The 20,675-nt window shown below is 44.0% G+C and overlaps 1 protein-coding gene across 4 annotated transcripts in view; it reads right to left on the bottom strand.

Moving 5' to 3' along the window:
• LOC136709609 (F-BAR and double SH3 domains protein 2) overlaps positions 1 to 20,675 on the bottom strand; it is a 98,737-nt gene that overhangs the window by 26,019 nt on the left and 52,043 nt on the right. For all 4 annotated transcript variants that reach the window (XM_066684978.1, XM_066684979.1, XM_066684980.1 and 1 more), the window contains 5 exons: positions 10,933 to 11,012; positions 10,215 to 10,359; positions 9,877 to 10,010; positions 6,567 to 6,621; positions 5,972 to 6,100 (listed from right to left, as the gene is read on the bottom strand). In XM_066684978.1, the coding sequence (XP_066541075.1) occupies positions 5,972 to 6,100; positions 6,567 to 6,621; positions 9,877 to 10,010; positions 10,215 to 10,359; positions 10,933 to 11,012 (543 nt within the window). The remainder of the gene's footprint in view (positions 1 to 5,971; positions 6,101 to 6,566; positions 6,622 to 9,876; positions 10,011 to 10,214; positions 10,360 to 10,932; positions 11,013 to 20,675) is intronic.

Genomic DNA, 20,675 nt, shown 5'->3' with positions numbered 1-20,675 from the left:
GGTGGAGAAAAATGAGGGGAGAACAAAGGGAAACAAAGCACTCAGTGAGGAAGACATTATTGGGGAAAACGAAACAAAACAGAAAGCTATTTTCTAGCCCTCTCTTTGTCCCCCCGCAGTCTCTTACAGAGCATTTTTGGGGGCCATGGATAAGTCAGACAATAAGAATAGACCGGGCAGAAAGAAGGATGCTCCTTGGTGACAGAGCAGCCATATCGACCGTATCCACGGCAGCCGTCCAGCCAATGGGAGCATCCGAAGGTGGGCAGGAAGCCGGGCAGCTATTGGCCAGCTGGTGGGCCTGAAGCGCCAAGCGTCCGGTTATCAATAATTCACTTCATCGCGGCATCACTGGCACGGCCTCGGGTCAAACGCTCGTTAGAAAGGCAGAAAGCAGGACACACCGAGCCACAGACACAAAACTGAACTGACAGCACCACTGCCCACCTCGCTAATGCCTCTTAAACACCCTTCCGCTCCAATCAGGGTACCCACTTTGATGAGTCAGAGTGTGTGTGTGTGTGTACATATACACTGTATGTCAAAAGTTCCAAAATTACTTGGAATCTTTCTACATTCACTTCATTTGAAAGTTGAGAAGGTTTCTTCCTTCTGTAAAGTTACTATTTTGGGAGATACACGTTTTTAATTGAACAGCGGTGATATAAATTATTTATCTTTCCAGGTGTGAGGGTGTTCTCCTTGCCACTTTTCAAAATGCTTTTATAAGAACGAATTCTGGTAATTGTCCTGTTTTTAAATAAAATATTTGCAGTAAATAAAGAGAAAAACTCTCACAAACATCCCACATCCCACTTAGAGTGTCACTACTGGTTACATTAGTCATCTTTTTTACTTTTAAAGGTACATTAAAATCTCATTCATTCATTGTCTGTAACCCTTATCTAGTTCAGGGTCGCGGTGGGTCCGGAGCCTACCCAGAATCACTGGACGCAAGGCAGGAATACACCCTGGAGAGGGCACCAGATCTTTGCAGGGCAACACACACTCACACCTATGAACACTTTTGAGTCACCAATCCACCTACCAACGTGCGTTTTTGGAGCGTGGGAAGAAACCGGACCATCCGGAGGAAACCCACACAGACACAGGGAGAACACACCACACTCCTCACAGACAGTCACCCAGCGGAAACCCATGCAGAGACAGGGAGAACACACCACACTCCTCACTGACAGTCACCCGGAGGAAACCCACACAGACACAGGGAGAACACACCACACTCCTCACAGACAGTCACCCGGAGGAAACCCACGCAGACACAGAGAGAACACACCACACTCCTCACAGACAGTCACCTGGAGGAAACCCACGCAGACACAGGGAGAACACACCACACTCCTCACAGACCGTCACCTGGAGGAAACCCACACAGACACAGCGAGAATCCACCACACTCCTCACAGACAGTCACCCGGAGGAAACCCACGCAGACACAGAGAGAACACACCACACTCCTCACAGACAGTCACCCGGAGGAAACCCACGCAGACACAGAGAGAACACACCACACTCTTCACAGACAGTCACCCGGAGGAAACCCACGCAGACACAGAGAGAACACACCACACTCCTCACAGACAGTCACCCGGAGGAAACCCACACAGACACAGGGAGAACACACCACACTCCTCACAGACAGTCACCCGGAGGAAACCCACGCAGACACAGAGAGAACACACCACACTCCTCACAGACAGTCACCTGGAGGAAACCCACGCAGACACAGGGAGAACACACCACACTCCTCACAGACCGTCACCTGGAGGAAACCCACACAGACACAGCGAGAATCCACCACACTCCTCACAGACAGTCACCCGGAGGAAACCCACGCAGACACAGAGAGAACACACCACACTCCTCACAGACAGTCACCCGGAGGAAACCCACGCAGATACAGAGAGAACACACCACACTCCTCACAGACAGTCACCCGGAGGAAACCCACACAGACACAGGGAGAACACACCACACTCCTCACAGACAGTCACCCAGAGGAAACCCCCGCAGACACAGGGAGAACACACCACACTCCTCACAGACAGTCACCCGGAGGAAACCCACACAGACACAGGGAGAACACACCACACTCCTCACAGACAGTCACCCGGAGGAAACCCACGCAGACACAGAGAGAACACACCACACTCCTCACAGACCGTCACCTGGAGGAAACCCACACAGACACAGCGAGAATCCACCACACTCCTCACAGACAGTCACCCAGAGGAAACCCCCGCAGACACAGGGAGAACACACCACACTCCTCACAGACAGTCACCCGGAGGAAACCCACACAGACACAGGGAGAACACACCACACTCCTCACAGACAGTCACCCGGAGGAAACCCACGCAGACACAGAGAGAACACACCACACTCCTCACAGACAGTCACCTGGAGGAAACCCACGCAGACACAGGGAGAACACACCACACTCCTCACAGACCGTCACCTGGAGGAAACCCACACAGACACAGCGAGAATCCACCACACTCCTCACAGACAGTCACCCGGAGGAAACCCACGCAGACACAGAGAGAACACACCACACTCCTCACAGACAGTCACCCGGAGGAAACCCACGCAGACACAGAGAGAACACACCACACTCTTCACAGACAGTCACCCAGAGGAAACCCACGCAGACACAGAGAGAACACACCACACTCTTCACAGACAGTCACCCGGAGGAAACCCACACAGACACAGGAAGAACCCACCACACTCCTCACAGACAGTCACCCGGAGGAAACCCACGCAGACACAGAGAGAACACACCACACTTCTCACAGACAGTCACCCAGAGCGGCACTTGAACCCACAACCTCCAGGAGCTGTGTGATTGCGACACTACCTGCTGGCACCATATAGATTTAGTCAAAACATTACAAAATACTTTCCAAACAAACAAACAAATAAATGCCTTTACAAAAAGTATAACTAAAATAATCATGTTATTCTGTGAAGTCATGATTCGTCTCATAATGAGTGCAGCGATGTCTACAAATATTTGGACATGTAGTGTATGACTACTTTCCTATGGGAAGGTTGGAGTGTTTTATAGTCGTAATTATGTAGATTAAGCACGAGGGTTCCAGCTCAGCTCTTTCATTTATCCTAGTTCTGCACATTTTGCTGATTCAACTCTTCAGCTCATTAGTAATCCCTTCATGAGGATGAAGTCAGAGCTATGAGAGCGCAAAAAAAGAGCCAAAATGTTCAGGACAGCAGTTTATAGAACTAGAGAAATGTTAGGAAACACTGGACAGGAACTTTAATCCAAACACATCAACCTCTACAGTGACTGGAGACTTTGGAGATGGATCACAAATGTTTACTTCACAGGAAATAAAGTTTTAAACTGTTCCTTTTTAGAAAACATCAGGCAAATGAGCAGAGTTTGCTTTAGTTCGTATTAGGAGGTGGTATGACCGCTTTTGGTGGTTGTAGTAAATTAAGAGGCAAACTATTGATCAGTAATGAGGCCCTGGCTGTTGTATTTCATCATTTTGACAGACTTCATGATTTTATATTGTGTTCATTCATGTTCTGCCACTACATTACTGAGCAAACATTACACAAAAACATCATATTAACATTAGGAATCCCTGTGGTACCAACCAATACTGACTGCTAGCCTAGCCACTAATTTGCAGGCTAATAAAGGCAGTCAAGATTGTATTACTTTAAGCAGTAAACAAAACCATATAAAATGATTGTCTTTTCTGGAACCAATCCCTAAAAATTCCTAGCACTTTCAAGATGCATCATCACAATCATTAAAATGGAGCTAACCATGTTTACAAACACAAACGAACAGAAAACACCAATAAAAGCTAAGCATTATGGGAAGACCCGCTTCAAAAATGTCTTTCTGCTATTTATGTTTATTCATTCATTTATTCATTATCTGTAACCCTTATCCAATTCAGGGTCGTGGTGGGTCCAGAGCCTACTTGGAATCATTGGGCGCAAGGCAGGAATACACCCTGGAGGGGGCGCCAGTCCTTCACAGGGCAACACACACTCACACATTCACTCACACCTACGGACACTTTTGAGTCGCCAATCCACCTACCACCGTGTGTTTTTGGACTGTGGGAGGAAACCGGAGCACCCGGAAGAAACCCACACGGACACGGGGAGAACACACCAACTCCTCACAGACAGTCACTTGGACCGGGAATCGAACCCACAACCGCCAGGTCCCTGGAGCTGTGTGACTGCGACACTAACCTGCTGCACCACCGTGCCGCCCTATTTATGTTTAATACATTTTAAAATGTGAAATGTAAATGTGCAATATTTGTCACTGTACAATGTACAATGAGACGTATCTTCCACATTCCACCCAATAGTGGCAGTGAATACACACACACACACACACACACACACACACACACACAAACGTAGGATAAAAACATTCCTAAATAAAGTGCACGTTCATGAATTTTTATCTCTATATAAGGAAATTAATACAATATCTGCTGTGGTTTCAGTTCTGTGTTTGCTGGCAAACACAGCGCTGACCTGCAGCTCCAGATTATTATTTAAAGAACACACTATTATTTAAAGAACTGAAAAATGTGGCCATAACAAGCTGAGAGGAGCTGTTTTAAATCAGTGGTCAGACTGTGGTCAGCGTACTTTATTAGCTGCAGAACCTCAGATCACGTTTTCTACTGTTTACGAGTCATTTTAGGATTAGACGAATTAATTAGGACTAGTTTTTATGATAATGAGGAGATAAAACATTATTTGGATCCACTTTGATCTTTTTTTTGATCACTTTGATCTCATTATTAACGTAGTACTAAGAAATTAGCAGCAAAAAGCAATAGTTAAAAATGTTAGTTTACTATTTTTATGTTCTCTATAAATGAGATAAACAATCAACACTTTGTAGCCCCTGAATGAACCAGTTTATGAGCCATGGTGCGGGTCCCCCACAAGGGGGCGGCCATGTTTAAAACAGAATCCATCAAAGCCCAAGGTTGGATGAAGAATCGTGGGAAAAAAATGACTCACTGCTTCTTTAAATCAATGTTGAAATGTTTATCATTTTTGTCCCAGTGCTGATAATCTACGTATAAATCAATAAAATCCTACAGTGAGAATATTTTTCTCATCACATTCCAGAGATTCTGGTTAAACCCAGAGAGTTTTCTCTACGACTGTACTCATGAATCAGTGAGTCATTTGCGCACAGATTGAATCCTCAGTACAAACACAAACACTTTGAAATCATGACCTTATTAAACATTATTAAAAGAAAGAATTTCCCATCTCCAGAAAACAACAGTTTTATTACTTTTGGAACAATGTTTTATATTATTCACCAAAAAAAACTCTCTGTATGATATGCAGAGTACAGGAGGTATTATATTTCGGATGACAGTATGTGTCTACGTCTAATTTCATATGAGAAAAAGACAGAGAGAGGATACACAGAGACACAGGGGAAGGAGGGGTTGCTTCTGATGTAAGGTTTCATCACAGTGAGAACGAATGTTTGTGTGTGGGTGTGGGTGTGTATGTGTGAAGATGATGATGATAATAGTGATGGTGATGCATAAGTGTGATCACAGCTGGGAGTCTGATCACACACACGTCTCTTGGACACTGTTTTCTGTGGTGAATGATCGTATATGTGACATCAGCTCAGTTGAGCAGAAGTTAGCGCAGAAGCTGATTAAAAGAGTGATATCACTGTCTGTGAAATACACCACCATTTTTTTTTGCCGTTTGAAACATAGCCTCATTTCTATTTTGAACATTTATATAAGATTTTTTTGTGTATGTTTCAGCCTACACATACTGACTGGCACAGGGCAGTCTGTTTAAACAAATGCTGTTTACATGTATCGGTCCTAAAGACAGTAACAGGAAGAAATGGTCTAAGTGTGCGATATAAAAAGAGGCAAAGTTTGTGTGTTAAACTGACCTTGATGCAGTTGGAGAGGTCAGTGTGGTAGTAGCGGTCATGATGAGCATTAGCGGCAGCGAGTGTGAGCAGGTACTCGTTCCGAGCGTGAGTGGCTTTAGAGTTACAGTCACTTCTCTTCGCTTTCAACTGAAACAAAGAAATATATATTTATTAGCAACAGTCCATAACAACCCAAAGGCCACAGCAATGTGGAGTTCAACAATCCACCTCATTAAACACACTCAATTCAACTCATCAGATTATTAGCAAGGACTCTGTGAACTGAATTCAGATTCGGATGCATTTGAATTTGGCAACAGCCTGAGAATCTTGGCCAAAAAATGTGAACACATTATCGACTGTTGTCTATTAATATCAGTGATGCACTTAAATGGATCAAAATCCTGAACGTAATCCTGAATACATCTGACAAAAAAACAAACAAACAAACAATTACAGTAAGTCATATTTGTATGTGCCCCAAATTCTTGTGTCCTCTGCATCTATCTCAACAGCTATGGTTACAGACAGGCTACTGTATCGCCACTTTGAAACTGATGCTTGCATTTTCACACCTTGGATATGAAGTGGTGCTCATTTTGATGGATCTCACCTTGACGCTGGCCTTCTGTAAACTAATCCTGGACTGAAACAGCCCCAGCTTTGACCTGCAGAACACACAGCACACATTAAAGGCTAAGCAGCAGCTCTATGAAAGTGTCAAACAAATAAATACAGTGGAGTTTGAGTTCCTAACTTGTGTTTATTGATAGTCAGAAAACATGTTATTTCTTACTAATCGAAGGAATAAGGTTTAAAAGACCGTTGGTCCCCCCCCCCCCCAACGGTGTTGGGAAACTCTAATAGGCGTCTTGCCTGTGACGTAGATGGTGGACAACAACTCTAGAAGCTGCACTTAATTTAATGCAAAATGACGAAAAGGTGTGTTGTTTTTGGCTGCAATCATTCAATGTACAGTGGGACATCTGTGCACAAATGGCCCAAAGACCCCAAAATATCCAGAAAATGGACTAAATTTCTCAACTTTAAACGGGCACTTTGGAAAGGACCATCCGCTCACTCCGTTATCTGTAGCTCATTTCACTGGCGCTTTTCCAACAATATGGGCATGTAAGGACACCAACGAAAGGTGTTCAAGAGCCTCTGTAACATGGAGGTAAACAGGGTAAGGACACTCACTTCGCCTGTTTTAGTTGGTGTTAGTTAACGTTAGCTTGACTTGCTAAACTCGGCGGCTCAGATTATACTCGGCTACGTAGCTGCATTACGGAGGTTTATAGTGTACTGTTGTCCATCAGTGACGTCACAGTTGCGTTCAAGAATTTCCGTAGCGAGCTCGGGTTTTTCCGTCAGTTTTAAAGCAAATTAAGCATGATTTTCATTTTAATTCATACTTATATCTGTCAATAACTAAAATAATGTGAAATATTCATGGAGGTCCATTAAGTGGTGCTTAGCCTTTAATCAACTCTCACAAACACTTTATAAACACATCCTTTATAAGATCAAATCCAGCTTAAGACAGTTTAAAGATCTCTGTCCTGTGTTTCTTGGAAAATTCAGGGAGAAACCAAGCTCCCCTGACTACATTCCTCTCAAGCTGTGATGATATGTTACTTTTATGTGATAAATGATATCACAGTATGCTCCTCTTGAGTAAATATCTAAAACAAATCCAGAAAAACCTCTAAACAACAATAAACAGTGTATAATAAATACACAAACTGCAGATCATGTAGTCATTTATAGGAATATATTTTTTATTACACCATTTTAGCTGTTACCACTTATCAAGAATGTGCCTCTATTGTTTTGCTGGTGCCTTTTATCTGAGTAGGAAGGCCTTAATTCACCCCCTATTCCTCAGCATAGTGTCTGACAATGTGAGTGTCTGTTTTGTTACATTAACAGTCACAACAGAGTGGGGCAGTTTGTGTCGTTGTGATGTTTGAAAAGAAGCAGTGCCTGACTTCACCTTTTCCACTTAGATGAATACATTTAGGTTACTGGGTTTAAAAAATGGTAAAACAATAACATATATGGTAATATCCATTTTGTAACGTAAAAACATATTGTGATCAATGCTATATGGCGCCTTTGAAAAATAAAGCCTAGCATGATTTCTCATACTATACACACACACACACACACACAAACACACAAACACACACACATATATATATATATATATATATATATATATATATATAAATCAACTCAGATTAACCAGTATTCCGCTGGAGGAAGTAACAGGTATTAGAAGTCAGATTAAGCCCAGATTAACACCTTTCACATTGAAGGAAGAGGAAGGGTCATGAATTTTCTTCTGCCTGGAGGCGTGATGTACTAAATCAAATCCAGATCAGACCGCTTGCTGACTGGTGAAAGGAAGGAAAAGCATTAGAACACTAGAACAAAAGGTGTCTAGTTAAGGCTGGGAAACGTCCGCTTTTTACAGCGAAAGGCCTTTCCTGAGAAAGTGGTGGGCTAGTGTTTTTTTGTGAGGTCACACTATGGGCTTTCACATCCACATGTCACTCACAATGAAGCCCTTTCTGCCTTGAGGAAGCTTGGTGGAGTTAGACTTAACTGTATATTAACTGAGAATATTCTCTTCCAGTCTGATTCTAATTAGGACAAAAGCTAACGCAGGGCTTAGTGCATGACAACATCAGTTAAAGGAGGAAGGCAATAATACCTCAACTGTCTTTTTTTATCTGAGGTTGCTTGCTGTTGTGTTATGAGAAACTACAAAATATTTATTCATTATCTGTAACCCTTATCCAATTCAGGGGTCGCGGTGGGTCCAGAGCCTACCTGGAATTATTGGGCGCAAGGCAGGAATACACCCTGGAGGGGGCGCCAGTCCTTTACAGGGTGATACACACTCACACATTCACTCACACCTACAGACACTTTTGAGTCGCCAATCCACCTACCAACGTGTGTTTTTGGACTGTGGGAGGAAACCGGAGCACCCGGAGGAAACCCACACAGACACAGGGAGAACACACCAACTCCTCACAGACAGTCACCCGGAGGAAACCCACGCAGACACAGGGAGAACACACTAACTCCTCACAGACAGTCACCCGGAGGAAACCCACACAGACACAGGGAGAACACACCAACTCCTCACAGACAGTCACCCAGAGGAAACCCACGCAGACACAGAGAGAACACACCACACTCCTCACAGACAACAAAACATTATGAATATATAAGACAATTTGAAATTTGAAATTGAACGACACATGAATTGTTGGGACAAACAAATAAAGCTCTAAAGTCAGGATTAAAATTATCTCCAAACTGAGACAAAAAAAAAGCTGTATCTGATCTGATGAGTAAGGGGTAAAGGTAGTAGAGGATAATGATCTCCCACTTTCTCCTTCTCTCCAGCTCCTCCCCCTCAGTTCTCTGCCAGGCATAAAATATAGGTCTAGAATCAGGGCCAGATCAATACTCTTGCTGCTCGCCAGCTCAAACTCTGGTGTTTGTGCAAATGACTCTTGAGGGTGAGAACTGCCAGTGGAGAATCTTTAACAAATTCTGCATCCTACAAATAAGCTGCTTTAGAGGGAGCGCTCTCTGGACAGAGACTGAATGTAAGAAGCTGAAGCCTCAATGAAGCTCACAGGCTTTCCATTTTCTGGTGAAAACACAAAGTACATTTACATTTATAGTAGCAGGATCTGAAGTGTGGAGGACAGTGATGTTACTCTGAAGTCCCTTATATACACGACCAAGAAGAACCTATCAGAATGAGGATTTAAACTTATTTCCAGGTGGTTTCTAATCGTGCGATAAGCAGGGTAACTCTAAAGGGCAGGTTCGTGAGCTGGCAGTGAATGTGCAGAGGCCATTAGCTTTAGTGCTTTAGCAGCTGGAGAGGTACCTACTTGGTTTCGATGTCTGCCTTCTCCCGCACAGCCTGGGCCATCTGCTCCAGCTCAAAGTACTTCTTTTTGGACTTGGCCAGGTCCTTCACAGAGTCCTGTAGTTCAGCCTGGATCCGGCCCAGCTGCTCGATGCACTATATCAAATGGCCACAGGGGGCAGTATCACAGAGGTGCAGAAGAGAGGGTACACAATAGTGACAGGGGACAGAGCAGAACGGGCAGAATGGAGAACGAGAACAGAGAACAGAGGTAATATTAGCTTCTGAGTATGAACTATCATATCTGCAGTGGACATTTCACATTCTGACACACACAAACACACACACAATAAATTGTACCTTCTTGAGCTGCTGCTCCTTGTAAAGCCGTACAGTTTTGGCAGGGTCTGAAATTTCGTTCTTGTAGTTTTCACATACAAACAGTCGAGACTGTGTCACCTGAACTGTGCCTTCTAGATACGCCCTCCACACTCCATACACATTCCTGTTGGACACACACACGACACACACTGTCATCAACACACATTTTAAAAAGCAACTTCTCAAACATTAGAACAGAAAGTCTGTAATCCATGGGGTCCCTAGAGAGTTCAAGAGAACAATAAGAAGTTGTGTTTTGTTGGGGTTGAGTTTGTTCCCTCCAGAGGATGATCATCAATTAAATCCTGTTTTAGACAGGCATCTCAAACCCATGTTCCGTCTTTTGGCATGTTGAGTTTCAGCGGGACAGTTTGCTTCTGCAGTCAAAAAATGACATGAAATCTAACTTCACACTGTGACTAATTTGATTCTAATTTGGCTCTGATCTACGAACTTGGACCTAGGTTTCATGTGCTACGATGGGGGGGGGGGGGGGGGGGGGCAAGCAAAAGCACTGTCTGAGCGCTCATATTAGATTTGGTCACTTGGTGACATGAAACAATATCATCCAAACTACAGTGTGAACAAAGTTGAGAAAATCTCCAACACGTGTGCTTTGGCCAGAGGTGGACACAGGTTAAGTTAAAACCTACAAGATGTTACCATACATAATCCAAATAAACGTGGAGGAAGTGACCTGTAGTCTGTTCGCTGGTCGTCCGGTTTGATGCCAGGCCAGTCCCTCTTTAGATACTGATTGGCCAGTTTCTGCAGAGCCTGAGCAACAAACAGAAGAGATAAAGGCTGTGTTAAGAGAAACATTAAAGAGGAGTTCACTGGTTAAAAATTTACGGGAAGTCTCCTAGCGCTTAACATCTGTTTACTGGGAAAGTACCACCCTCCGGTAAAAGCCAATCAGCTTCCTGGTAAATCCCTCCATCACTGTGTAGATATGAACAGGCAGAGTGGATAAAACACCCGTAACGTTTCTCATATTTTACCAGCGATTTCAAATTCGTTTTAGATAAATCACTGTGGATTTGAGTTTTTGGTTTAACAGTCTCTCCCTGAGTGGAAATACTTGCCTGGGGATGGTGCCAAGACGGTCATGAGAGTGGACAGATTTTCTTATGAGAGCGTTAATGCTAATAAAGCTGTATTTATTCAGTCATTCAGCTTCTCAGCACCAGTTCTCTTTTCACAAACAGAAAACACTGAGAGACACAGAAGCCACATGTGTGTTCTCATGACCTTGTCATTAAACGCTATTAATCATAAATCAGTCTAATAGCAAAGAGTGACATCATCATCACACACACACACACACACACACACACACACACACACACACACACACACACACACACACACACACACACAAACAATACTCCACCACTTTGTGCTGAAACAGTTCTGAACAGTTCTAAAAAGACCAACCATATGCTGTTTTAGGATCAACAAAGTGTTTCATTACATTTTTTAAAGGCGAAAGCCGAAAAACATTTCCTTAATGAAGTTCCCCATTGGGCAACCTTAATAAGGTTGAAATAATAACGATACTTATAACACCTTTTGGACACGTTATTACATTTACATATTTAAATATTCTTGACTAGAAAAAACCTGATGTATATAAAAACAAGTGTGGGAAAGGTGTTAGACACATACATGGAAATAAAGTGGTATTACAGTATATCTCTCTGACATCTGGCCAAACAAAACCTCAGAGTACGCTTATTACACAGCCTAGGCCCCCAGCACTTGCAAAATAATGATCTGTCAGAGAGAGGGAGAGAGAGAGAGAGAGAGAGAGAGATGGGGGTTGGGGGTCTAGTAAACATAGACCCATATTCAGTGCTGGATAAATACAGTGCAGTGTCATTTCCACCTGTCAGCTTCCCAACTCCAAAACCACGACTCTCTTACCTGCTTTAAATATTAATTACACACTTCTAAAACCAAAGAAAAAAGCTTTGACTGACACCACCTTTTAAACTTTTAAACAAATGTCGAAGCTACTCTTGAACAAGTCACAATGGATAAAATATTTAATTCATTCATTCATTATCTGTAACCCTTATCCAGTTCAGGGTCGCGGTTGGTCCAGAGCCTACCTGGAATCATTGGGCGCAAGGCGGGAATACACCCTGGAGGGGGCGCTAATCCTTCACAGGGTAACAGACACACACACACATTCACTCACACACCTACGGACACTTTTGAGTCACCAATCCACCTACCAACGTGTGTTTTTGGACTGTGGGAGGAAACCGGAGCACCCGGAGGAAACCCACGCAGACACAGAGAGAACACACCACACCACACCACACACCTCAGAGACAGTCACCCGGAGGAAACCCACACAGACACAGGGAGAACACACCACACTCCTCACAGACAGTCACCCGGAGGAAACCCACACAGACACAGGGAGAACACACCACACTCCTCACAGACAGTCACCCAGAGGAAACCCACGCAGACACTGGGAGAACACACCACACTCCTCACAGACAGTCACCCGGAGCGGGAATCGAACCCACAACCTCCAGGCCCCTGGAGCTGTGTGACTGCGCCACCATGCCGCCCCGGATAAAATATTTAAAATATCCAAATATATACGGGTAAAATAAAATTGTGATATGCCCCCTCCAGGGTGAGTTCCTTCCTTGCAGCCATTAATTCCGGGTTGGCTCCGGACCCACCGCGACCCTGAACTTTGGTAAGGGGTTTCAGACGATGAATGTATGAATGAATGAATACTGTGATATGGACACAATGAACCAAATGCAATGTCCTACTTGAACAGATAGAAGCAAAACACACACTCGCACAAACTCTCTCCCAGTCCCTAACCCCTCTCTTCTAAAGCCAGAAACAGAAGAAAGAGCACATTCTACTGTGGCTGTGTGTGTGAATGAGTGGTGGATGAAGGGATTCTGAACAGATGGAGAAAAGCTGGGCTTTTACACATTTCTACACTCAGCTTATGCCTCTTTTCTCTCTCTCTTTCCGCAGCTTAAAATAACCAGGAGTCAAGCCCCTTAAACTGTACCCACACTTTGTGAAGACTTCTCTGTCCAATGCCAAAGCTCTCCTTGATATCTTCCCTACAGAGATACTATAATAAAAATGTGCAAGCAAAAAAGGTTTCCTATCTGCACCTTGCATAGCGCACTACACGTTTATTTCCCTCCCAAAGAAACATTAATTCATTCATTATCTGTAACACTGTAAGGGTCGCGATGGGTCCAGAGCCTACCTGGAATCATTGGGCATAAGGCGGGAATACACCCTGGAGGGGGCGCCAGTCCTTCACAGGGCCACACAGACACACATTCACTCACACACTCACACCTATGGACACTTGAGTCGCCAATCCACCTACCAACGTGTGTTTTTGGACTGTGGGAGGAATCCGGAGCACCCAGAGGAAACCCACGCGGACACAGAGAAAACACACCACACTCCTCACAGACAGTCACCCGGAGGAAACCCACACAGACACAGGGAGAACACACCACACTCCTCACAGACAGTCACCCGGAGGAAACCCACGCAGACACAGGGAGAACACACCACACTCCTCACAGACAGTCACCCGGAGGAAACCCACACAGACACAGGGAGAACACACCACACTCCTCACAGACAGTCACCCGGAGGAAACCCACACAGACACAGGGAGAACACACCACACTCCTCACAGACAGTCACCCGGAGGAAACCCACACAGACACAGGGAGAACACACCACACTCCTCACAGACAGTCACCCAGAGGAAACCCACGCAGACACAGGGAGAACACACCACACTCCTCACAGACAGTCACCCGGAGGAAACCCACTCAGACACAGGGAGAACACACCACACTCCTCACAGACAGTCACCCGGAGGAAACCCACACAGACACTGGGAGAACACACCACACTCCTCACAGACAGTCACCCGGAGGAAACCCACACAGACACAGGGAGAACACACCACACTCCTCACAGACAGTCACCCGGAGTGGGAATCGAACCCACAACCTCCAGCTTCCTGCGTCCACTGATGAAGGACTAGAGGACAACCAACACAAACTGTGCAGCAACAGATTTTAAAGTTACTGTCTCTGACTTTAAATCTATAAGAGGGGCCAATGAGATAGGTGTGTCTAACAGAGTGGACAGAGTGTTTAAAAACCCTAGCAGCAATGCTGTGTCTGATCCACTTGTACCAGCACAAAACTCCTTAACACATCAGTGTCGCTGAAACATTGAGAATGATCCACCACCCAAATGACACCTGCTCCTTGGGGGTCCCGAAGAACAGGGTGAAACAGGGCAAACAAAGCAGATGGAATATAACATAATTGTAGAACTAGAAAGTGATATTCAGCAAACAGACATTGTGTGTGTGTGTGAGGCGTCTAACGGCCAGTTCAGGTAATTACAGCCATCAGAAATAGCCACCAAACTAAGGCTCAGTAAACACCTGGTGTGAACGTTGCCATGACGACAGGCTTAGGCTTCCTGTGTGGTCCAGAGATAAGGTGCTGCACCACTATTCTAAACCCGCTAGAGACAGAAAGACTCCACACAACAGAAAGAAAGATGACGGTTTCAGAGCTATGTTTACTGCTTTGTTTACCTGCCAGTATAGGAGCTATTTGTTTGTTTGTTTGTTCCTGTATAACATTACACAGCAGTAGGTGTTCAATTCGCGTTCTTCAGTTTTCCACTGGAGAGATAGAGCCTTAAAACGGACAAAGGTTACTGCAAAATTCACATTTCAAAATGGCCGCTGCTGCTATTTTACAGGCGAAGTCTCCATATTAGAGAGTGAGTGGTTTGTTCAGTATTTTAAACAAGGCTATGGACCTCCATTAAATATTAAAGGTTAATCAATCAAACGCGAGTACTGTAAAAATGTGTACGAATAAGTTTTAAAGCTTGTTTTTGTGTAACATATAATTGTAATTCAAAATTCTAATTGTGGCATATCGTATAAATGACAATTTTCATTTTATTCAACAAAACAACAACCTAAAAATTAAGTAGAAAATGGCAAACGAGAAGAATTTATTTGTCATTGCATTCGTTATGAGCTCCATTAAGGAAAAAGTGCTTGAAAAAACATGCATCAATTTGTTCTGGTTTTGGGGATAATATTGTATCTAAATGTAAGTGTGAGTTTTGATTTATTTAAAAATAACGATTTTGAAGCTAGCATTGACAATAAATAACAATTGTCATTTTTAATACTACACAACTGTTTCCATAAAACGACACAAAAATATGTGTAACACAAAAACGTATTTGTATACCTAATCCTTGTGTTAAGATAAAAGTGTGTCATATATAACTTTATATAACTGCTATGCTACTATACTTGGCTACCATTAACATGCATTAGCATTTAATGCTAACTAGTCTTACCACTTCAGCTGGCGTCAGCTAAGTGTGACTCCCAAACAAACCGCGCCACACTGAATATCCTCTCCCCTCCTCTGTCATTTCCAGAGTTAGCCCATTACCTTTAACCCTTCAAATACCCTTCAAAATATATTCAAATATCAGTATTAGTGAGAATGTACATCCCTGCAGCTCCTCACTCTGACTAATCTCAGGAGAACACCTGCTCTTTCAAGGTCATTCTGCTGGGATTTTCTTCCTCTATTAAAGACTGAAGAAGCAATTTGGAAATGAGGAAAACACACACACACACACACACACACCCCTAACGTCCCTTACACACTTCCTTCTGCAGCTGTTCACCCTGTATAATCAGGGCTTTCCCTTCCCAGCTCTCTCTCTTTGATGGGTCACTTCCTCCTGGCCTCAGGTGACCTCTCAGCCTGGTGTCTACTCCAGCTGACCTTCAGACAGGAGCATCCTCTCTACACACAAAACCAGGCGCATTACAGACACACTGATGGGAAATAAAACAACATCCACACTCCCTTAATCATTCTAAATGTGTGTGAACATTCTAGCATTTAAAATGAATTATATAGAGATGTTTATAGAACAGACTACTGCTCTAAGCTTTAAGACACTGGTTTGTTAAGAAACTGAAACTCTCATGGGATGTTACTGCAGCAAGGACAAACCAAGAAGAAACAGGTTCATCACTCAGCTGCACAAACGCTCTCCACGAAATGAGTTTGTGTTTAAAATATCTTACTATATTAAAGAAAAAGCTCTTCATTTCCACTGTCTCTTCTCAAATTACTGCTAACACAAGGTCATCAGAGCTCAACACACTTGGAGGAGAACACTCCAGGGTAAAGAAAACGACTAAGCCATTATTTAGGCAACACCTGCTCTTCATACTAAGACAATACTTATACAAAAAGCCAAACAGTTCTATCCTTGCAGGTATTAAAAAAATAAACAGTTAAAATTATTACTGAGAACACTTCAGTGTATGATTTAAAAATAAACAAATAAAAAAGAGAAAAAACATCCAGTGACGAACGCTCTTAGCCGAGTGTGGTAGTGGTTGTGTGAGGGTGTGGAAGATTTGAAGCAGACGCTACAGGAAACTGGACTTCGACACATATGTGGTGTAGTGAGACCAAAGGCTCAGTCACTTCCTGTTGTTCTGAGGGAGCAGGAAATCCGCCACAGACAGAGCAGAGCGACAGAATACACAGAGAACAACAAAAATGACAAGAATGTGGAGGAAGAGACCACACCTGCTGTTTTCGAAATCTGCCTGTGTCTCTCATAAGCCTGTGAAGCATTGAAATAAAAAAAAAAAGAAGAAGTCAAAACACATGCTACGAGGTTTCGTAAGCTTAGAACAAGCAGTAAATATGTTACACAAGAAAATATGTTCAAATTCCCTTCTGATTTATTTAATGGAGAAAGCTGTGTTTTTGTACTTTGCTGTGAAACAGACATTACAAATAACTGGGCAGACATTCAGCGAAGAACATTCACTCCTAAGGTCTTATTTAGTCCCGGTGGGCGCACTGTAGACACTCTACGGCCAAAAGTGTGTCAGCAATTGATTGTGCAACATTTCTTCAAAAATGCAGGTTATTAACAGAGTGTATGCGCTTTTTGCTGCAGAATTAGTCTCTACTCATTTGGGAAGACTGTAAGATATTAGATATTGGAACACCTCTGTAAGGATCTGATGGAATACAGCCTATGAGAGCTCATTAAAGAGGTACACTATGGCGTTAGCATCCCGTTCTATTCCTACAAAGCACCTTAAAGCAGCTGAATTCACTAAAACAGGTTGTAATTGATCATTTACATTGGGGAATATATACATTTGGGGCGGCACGGTGGTGCAGCAGGTAGTGTTGCAGTCACACAGCTCCAGTGACCTGGAGGTTGTGGGTTCGATTCCCGCTCTGGGTGACTGTCTGTGAGGAGTGTGGTGTGTTCTCTCTGTGTCTGCGTGGGTTTCCTCCGGGTGACTGTCTGTGAGGAGTGTGGTGTGTTCTCCCTGTGTCTGCGTGGGTTTCCTCCGGGTGACTGTCTGTGAGGAGTGTGGTGTGTTCTCCCTGTGTCTGCGTGGGTTTCCTCCGGGTGATTGTCTGTGAGGAGTGTGGTGTGTTCTCCCTGTGTCCGCGTGGGTTTCCTCTGGGTGGCTGTCTGTGAGGAGTGTGGTGTGTTCTCCCTCTGTCTGCGTGGGTTTCCTCTGGGTGGCTGTCTGTGAGGAGTGTGGTGTGTTCTCCCTGTGTCCGCGTGGGTTTCCTCCGAGTGACTGTCTGTGAGGAGTGTGGTGTGTTCTCCCTGTGTCCGCGTGGGTTTCCTCCGGGTGCTCCGGTTTCCTCCCACAGTCCAAAAAAACACACGTTGGTAGGTGGATTGGTGACTCAAAAGTGAGTGTGTGTGTTGCCCTGTGAAGGACTGGCGCCCCCTCCAGGGTGTATTCCCGCCTTGCGCCCAATGTTTCCAGGTAGGCTCTGGACCCACCGCGACCCTGAACTGGATAAGGGTTACAGATAATGAATGAATGAATATATACATTTGACATCTGAACTGCTCATCCTTTTCAATTCTTTTTATTTAGTTTATAGACATCTTATCTGTCACTTACTGTTTTGAAGGCCGTGTCTGAATGTGTTTAATGCAAACTGAAAAACGGCAATCTCTCTCCTAACAGGGATGGAGGTAAAAAGAAAAACAACAAGATAACTGTGAAGTGAAAATGACAGAATCCTCCCCTGGAGCAGGAACAAGGCTTGGAAAATTAAATCCGCTTTTATCACTTCGCACATATTTCCAAGCAATTCCCTCTGACTGATGTAGGGCTTTCTCTCTCTCTCTCTCTCTCTCTCGGAAATGTCTCATCAATTGTGCTTTTACACTAAGACTTTCACTCTTTCCGTCCTGTTCCTTCAAAACCCTTCAAAGAGATCCCTAACAAATGTGTGTGTGTGTGTGTGTGTGTGTGTGTTGTATAAATGCATATTGACCTTGGAGGTGGTTTTATGTCGAGTCAGCCCAAAGTGAGGCAGAAATCAAAGAGTGAGAGGTAAAAAGTTCGTGCTTACTCAGCGTTAACTTCAGACATGATTAACATAATAGGATCTCGGGTCTTCCCGTACAGACTAATGGACACGGATCCACTTATCATATCCAATGAGTGTGTGTGTGTGTGTGTGTGTGTGTGTGTGAACGTATTATCAAAATACTCCAAACGATTAGAGCAGTGGGGCGCTTTACCATGGAGTGTGTAGCCAGTGGAGAGTGTGTGTTAAGCTGAGAGTGTGTGTTCAGCGGAGAGTGTGTGTATTCACAGGCGAGTGTGTTTTCACCGTACAGTGTTCTCTGAATGTGCCATGTCGTTGAGGTTCTGAAGGTTCACAAACTCCCTTTTGTGGCCGTCTCTGAATGGGTCAATTTCCAGAACCAGCCGGACCCAGCCCCGGCCTCTCACCGGGGCACAATAGGGGCATTGAGCGGGTATTGAGCGGGCATTGAAGTGGGCACTGAGTTCTAACAAAGCTTCCAGAACACTGTCCCGGCCTCCCTGCTTTTAAGGCAGCGTCCAGGCCCGTCAAAACGGTCAATCAAACCAGTAGCAGCAGTCTTTCTGGGGGTGGAAAAAGGCAACAAGGCACCGTGGCCTCATTCTCAGTGCTTCTAGAGAAGCCTGAAATATTGGTCTGAGATGAATCTGACTATTTCTACTGGGACCACGTCAGGTTTTAACATTGTTGCTTAAATAATGCTGAGATTGGGATGGCTTCAAATTCCACTTCAAGTTTTTTTTATAGATTTCTTTCCTTGTCTTCTACCACCGTACTGTAAATAATTTAAATGATGCATAATGTAACTCAACTGCAGTCGTATTGTTGGCATTAAATCAATTTGTGAAGAAAAAATTAATGGAAGTGAAGTAGCACAACACGGTTCAGTTCGGGTGGAGATTCAGTGCAAAATGATGAAAACGGGGATAGAACTGGGTAAAAATCAGCAACTAAATTGTGAATGTTGCCACATTACAGTTGAATTTACACTGAATACAGTCAGGTTACAGCTGGCAGGTTCATGTCCTTTTTTTTTTTGGATATATTTGAATAAAAACCGAATTTTGTGGGATATTCAGTTGGAAAAAGGTCCCAAAAGAGTTCATATCTTCAGGCCTGATTACAGCTCTTTTTAGGCAGAGGGGGCTCTAGTGGGCTTTGGTGTGCCCTGGTGTGTCCTGGCCGGCCCCCAAGGCCATTCATCTCACCCACACCACCACCACCACCAGGCCAAAGGGGTGGAGAGAGCCCTGGCACCAGTCAATAAAGCTGAGTGACCACTGAAAGAGATGATTTATGAAGTGTGTAAGTTTGATTAACTCAGTTAAGTGAGTGAGGAGACCCCGGCATATGCATACAGTCGCAGCTGAATGGAGAATTCGAGCAGGATCGCTAGAAACGGCTCAAAAGTCACTGTGAAATTAGCTCGGAAACTGAGTATATGGTAGTGCAGGAAGTAATTTTGCGCAGTGAATTTTCCTCACATTATGAAACCTTTATACGGACACATATTGACCTGGAGGTATCAGGTGGTAGTAGAAATGATTGACTACTCCTTTAAACTATTTACATTTAATCATTCATTCGTCTGTAAGTGCTTATCCAATTCAGGGTCACGGTGGGTCCAGAGCTGACCCGGAATCACTGGGCGCAAGGTGGGAAAACAGCCTGCAGGGGGCACCAGTATTTCACACACTAAACGGTATACTTGTCAAGCTTAATCTTCGGAACAAAACCCCACCAAGAATGTTTTATTTACCCAGCCACTGCTTTGCTACTGAGGGAGAGGAACACTGTTCAGATTGAAGAATTTCTTTTCGCTTGCTGGTAGGGTGTAGTTTAACACCTTATCTGTAATGGTGCTACTCTTCCAATTTCTTCATACTCCCGTTTTTCAAATAAAGCCAGTGGGGCTTGTGTGTCATCCTCCCTGACCCAAACACTGAGCTGTTCTGTCTGT

Source organism: Hoplias malabaricus, chromosome 11 (genome assembly GCF_029633855.1).
Source record: "Hoplias malabaricus isolate fHopMal1 chromosome 11, fHopMal1.hap1, whole genome shotgun sequence".
Taxonomy (NCBI): domain Eukaryota; kingdom Metazoa; phylum Chordata; class Actinopteri; order Characiformes; family Erythrinidae; genus Hoplias; species Hoplias malabaricus.
The sequence above is the reverse complement of the archived record's forward strand: the minus strand, read 5'-3'. Positions and strand labels throughout refer to the sequence as shown.